At 39.7% G+C, this 4,953-nt stretch overlaps 1 protein-coding gene across 1 annotated transcript; it reads left to right on the forward strand.

Annotated features, from left to right (window-relative positions):
• The first annotated feature begins 3,769 nt into the window (after nucleotides 1-3,769).
• On the forward strand, nucleotides 3,770-4,717 carry LOC138830523 (olfactory receptor 1468-like). The gene has a single exon (XM_070026903.1). It carries the CDS (start codon nucleotides 3,770-3,772, stop codon nucleotides 4,715-4,717), a length of 948 nt encoding a protein of 315 aa, XP_069883004.1.
• The last annotated feature ends 236 nt before the right edge of the window (nucleotides 4,718-4,953 follow it).

The raw sequence follows: 4,953 nt of genomic DNA on the forward strand, positions 1-4,953 counted from the left end.
TAGGGGAGTTCATCTTTGCTCTTATTCCTGTTTTTAACATACACTGGCAAACATAGCAAATGGAGTGTTAGAAGTGTAAAGTTGGTTAGTGGTGGTCTTTTTATCTCTTTTCTTGATTTTTTAAGGAAGTTTTTCATGGTGGTGCTCAGCTTCAACACCTCTTATGAGTACTTGAGTGCATTTTCATACTCCCAAAATGAACTAAGTCATTCTGTATGCTGCCTGGTTATTTATTGAGATTTCCAATCACTTTTCTTAACCCTGAGGTTTGATCTTCATAGAACTTCTATCCATTTCCTACAGAGCCAATCATTAAAAATCCTTCCATAAACTCCAAAGTGTAGTTAGGTGTGATCAGTGACTAGAATCAGTCATCACTAAAGGACTCTAAGGGAATTGGTCCTGAAGAGGTCCTCATTATTTACTTTTCCTTTAATGAGTTTCTGCAGGACCCTGACTCCTCTGGGGCACAGAGCCTCTTAGGCCCACAGTTGGCTAGAAGGGAAGACTTAGTAGAGGCAAGGACAAGAGAGGCAATCGCTTCCTATGCCTATCACGAATAAATGGGAGCGGGAACTTTGCCAGATGGGGTCACCCTCAGGCACCCTTGTGAATAGCAGGAGAGACAATGAGACAGTTCCTTCCTGTCCTTCCAACCTAAAATCCTCCATCATATGATGTTCTGTAAAAAAAAAAAAAAAATTCAGGCATGATAATTTTCTTCTTCATAGCACTCTACCTCTCAAAACTTGGCCATGATTTAGAAATATTTTGATTAATGGTCACTATTTATTTACTATCTAGTTATCAATGGTAGGGCTCATTACTATTACTGACTTACAATGTGTTTTTCCCACGCTCCTATCATTTCAAATGAATAATAGATCTGTAAGGTAGGATACAATGCAAGAGTTCTCATGCCTTGTTTTTATTTTGCACTCAGGTATGGAGCTTACAGGACTCACATCAGATATTCTGATTGAATTTATTTGACTGGGCTCCTTAATGTATGTTTAATAGCAGTTTGTGTACTTGGCATCACAGAAATAGGTGACATCATCTGGGTGGCTCATTTAAAATGTGGTTTGTGCTACAACACTGGAATCAATATTCTCACAGATGCTCAGGTGATCTGCACAGATGCCAAATGTGAAGCACTGCCCTAGGTGATTCTTACATGCAGTCCAGGTTGAGAACTACAGTAAAACATCTGAAGAAGGTATGAAGGTGGTTGTACCATCAGCGGCAGCACCCGCAGGTGAGCTCTCTGTGATTCTCATGCATTCTCATGCATAAAATATGGCTTCCACTCACTCACAAGGAAAGCAGAATTCTGAGAAACTGTGTTATTTTACCCATATGTTTCTTCCCTCTATAATGCCAACACCTCAGATCCACGTGTACAAAGTCTTCCGAAGTCTTTCTGCAGCTGCCTTAAACAGAACCATCAGCAGGGTGAAAGTCTTCACCTTTTAACTCAGTTACATAGTCTAATAGAGAGCTTTGTGATTCTCTTCATTCTCCTCTTTTTTCTTTGTCAAACTTGGGACACACTTGGGGGTCAGCAGGAGAAGTGTCATTAATCATTGTTGTCTAGAAGAAAACAGAAGTGTGTGTGTGTGTGTGTGTGTGTGTGTGTGTGTGTGTGTGTGTGTGCCCTTTTGATTTTTGTAATAGCTACTAGTATAAGTGTCCCACTCTACTCCTGACTGTCTATAAGTTGATAACAACTCTGGACATAGAGTCTTTGAATCTATTTGTAGCTGGTGTCATCTAGACCTATATAGCACTAAATTTTGACACTGATGAACTTCACAGACTTAATTTTGTCTTTATGAAAATTATTAGTGAATGTGAAATGTACTATTCTTTTCAGTAATACCAATGGATCAGAGTAAAATCTTCAGTATTCACGATCTCATTGATACAGATGTGGAAAAAACAATAAGAAAACAAAAAGTACTTAATATACATGTATGGAAATATCACAATGAAACATTGTTACAATTAACATATGCTATTAAACATAATATTTTTGTACTAGCCACAGCCATGGTGTTCATCAGAGTGTCAAATTAAGCCTAAGGATTTTACATTATGGGGAGGTTTAAGAAGAATAATTGTTATAACTTAGTGGGAGTTTGCTACTTATAAAGTCAAAAGATTCTGTATCTTGGTTTAAAGTATAGCCAGCGAACATTCATCCAGGCAGCCCCTGGGTGCTGGCCCTGCTGCGGGCGAGAAGGCACATGGGACCTTTCCTTCATAGAACTCCAATCTGGGGAGATCAGCTACAACCCCATGATCAGAGGCCCTGAGAATGATGGGCTGTGTGGGATGCTTTTGGAACACACTTTTGGAACTGGGAAGGAAGGGAAGGGTTAGGTGAGCAATTATCCTATCATATGACAAGAAATGGAACTGAGAATGCGACCAGTGAGGAGCACTCGTGAGAAAGAGAAAAGAGGAAAAGGAAACAGTGGCTCTGAAATGCTAGAGACTAGAAATAACCGCTTTCTTTGTTTTAAGGAATATAAAACTGTTTATTGACCACTGTCGACCATTATGTCAATAAAGGGAACCATCTATAGTGGGGTAGCATTCTGGTTACTACAAAGCTGTTTTTCTGGCTTTTGTGGAACCAGTCAATGACTACTGAAAAAGATGAAGCCTATATGTAAGGAATGATTTGGGCTAAAGAAAAAGCAGGTAGGTCAGTAATTATAAAATTAACTAGTCTTACTGCAGCTAAAATGTTAACTATGAGGCCACGTAGGCACAGATCAAATAATGAAGCCTCACTGTGCTGTGGGAGGAACTTTGTCTTCATCTTAAGAGCAACGGCAATCACTTAAAGCACAATAATCTGGTTTCCAGATGCGAATTCCACTTTATGAATGAAGCATATTGAAGAGAAGGCTTTTGAGGCACTGAAGCTGGGGAGTGATTGGAAAGTCTGCTTCAATAATCTAGGACACACGAGGCATCATCATGTTCCAGGAATGTGATCTTCTGCTAAGGAGTGGATAAAATGGAAGGAGAGTGAAGGGAGAATCTGAAGGATTGGTTAGACTGAATATGATGTTTAGAGAAAGAATAAGTGAAATAATATTCAAATATATCTAAGATGATCCTGAATTTCACATACAAAAGAGTAAAAGAGGTGGATATTTAGAGAAAGCAATGCAAAATCAAACACTTTGAGATCTCTTGAGCTAAAGATGACTAGAACATATCCAAGAAAGATAGTGATTAAGAAATGTAACCCAGAGTTCTAGGGTATTGAACTGTATAATCCAGTTCTAAATGTTCATTTAAGCCAATGGAGTAATGAGGTTTTTTCCCACATATAGAATTATCAGACTACAGAAGTTAGAAAAAATCTGTGATCATCAGTAAACACACACTGATAGAACAGGAATTCTACCTCACCTTCTAGGTTGACCATTCATACAAACAAGAGAAAAATATGTGTCTTCTATCATTAGAAAAATGTTTTTATTATCATCATTAGATAAAAATGTTTTTGTTATTAGATAAAAACATGTAGGACACATGAAATATAAAAGTATCTTTAAAAGAGATCAAGAGACATAATTTAGAATTACAGAGAGTATAAATCTTTAGAGTATAAACCTATAATTATTGTGATAAAGGTGGGATGACTTGTTATAAAATACACAATAGGCAATGAACACAGAATTAGGGTTAAATATTTGGATTTTAATGGAATAATATTATTTTCTTTGAAAGATTTTGAAGACAAAATATGACAGAAAGGAACAAAACCATCATCTCAGAGTTCCTACTCCTGGGCCTGCCCATCAAACCTGAGCACCAGCATCTGTTCTTTGTCCTGTTTCTGGCAATGTACTTGACCACCATCCTAGGAAACCTCCTGATCATGGTTCTCATTGGACTAGACTCCCATCTCCACACACCCATGTATGCATTTCTCAGCAACCTATCCTTCTCTGACCTCTGCTTCTCCTCAGTCACCATCCCCAAAATGCTGCAGAACATGAGGAACCAATTCCCAACCATCCCCTACACAGGCTGCTTGGCACAGTTATATTTCTATCTGTTTTTTGCAGACCTGGAGAGCTTTCTCCTTGTGGCCATGGCCTATGACCGCTATGTGGCCATCTGCTTCCCCTTGCACTACACCAGCATCATGAGCCCCAAGCTGTGTGTGGGAATGATGGCGCTGTCCTGGGTGCTGACCACATTCCATGCCATGCTGCACACCCTGCTCGCCACCAGACTGACTTTCTGTAAGGACAATGTGATCCCCCACTTCTTCTGTGACATATCTGCTCTGCTGAAGCTGTCCTGCTCTGACACTCGTGTGAATGAGTTGGTGATATTCATCATGGGCGGGCTTGTCATCGTCAGCCCATTTGTACTCATCATCATGTCCTATGCACGAATTGTCTCCTCCATCCTCAAGGTCCCTTCTGCTCGCAGTATCCGCAAGGTCTTCTCCACTTGTGGCTCCCATCTGTCTGTGGTGTCCCTGTTCTATGGGACAATTATTGGTCTCTACTTATGTCCATCAGCCGATAATTCTACCTTGAAGGAGACTGTCATGGCGATGATGTACACGGTGGTGACCCCCATGCTGAACCCCTTCATCTACAGCCTCAGGAACAGAGACATGAAGGGAGCCCTGGCAAGAATCATACATAAACACAAACTTCATCCCTGTCTATTTTAGTAGCACTTGGGATTTTTAACATAACTTTATCCAGAAAGTGTGATGATATTGATACTGAAATACTGTTCTACATTTCCTACTTACTATACAAGCTTCTGATAACAGGAGGCACTACATAATTGTTTGATCTGAAAAGGAAAGTTTAGCTGAATGACTGAACTTTAAATAAAAAACCTTTTGTGGAACTGCTGGGCCTTTACTTCAGTGATGGCCTAGTGATCCTGGAGAAGCTTAGT

This window comes from Dipodomys merriami, unplaced genomic scaffold (genome assembly GCF_024711535.1).
Source record: "Dipodomys merriami isolate MVZ:Mamm:240054 unplaced genomic scaffold, mDipMer1.0.p SCAF_19, whole genome shotgun sequence".
Taxonomy (NCBI): domain Eukaryota; kingdom Metazoa; phylum Chordata; class Mammalia; order Rodentia; family Heteromyidae; genus Dipodomys; species Dipodomys merriami.

Coding starts and splice junctions, on each gene's coding strand:
- LOC138830523 (XM_070026903.1), top strand. CDS start 3,770: ATGACAGAAAGGAACAAAACCATCATCTCAGAGTTCCTACTCCTGGGC.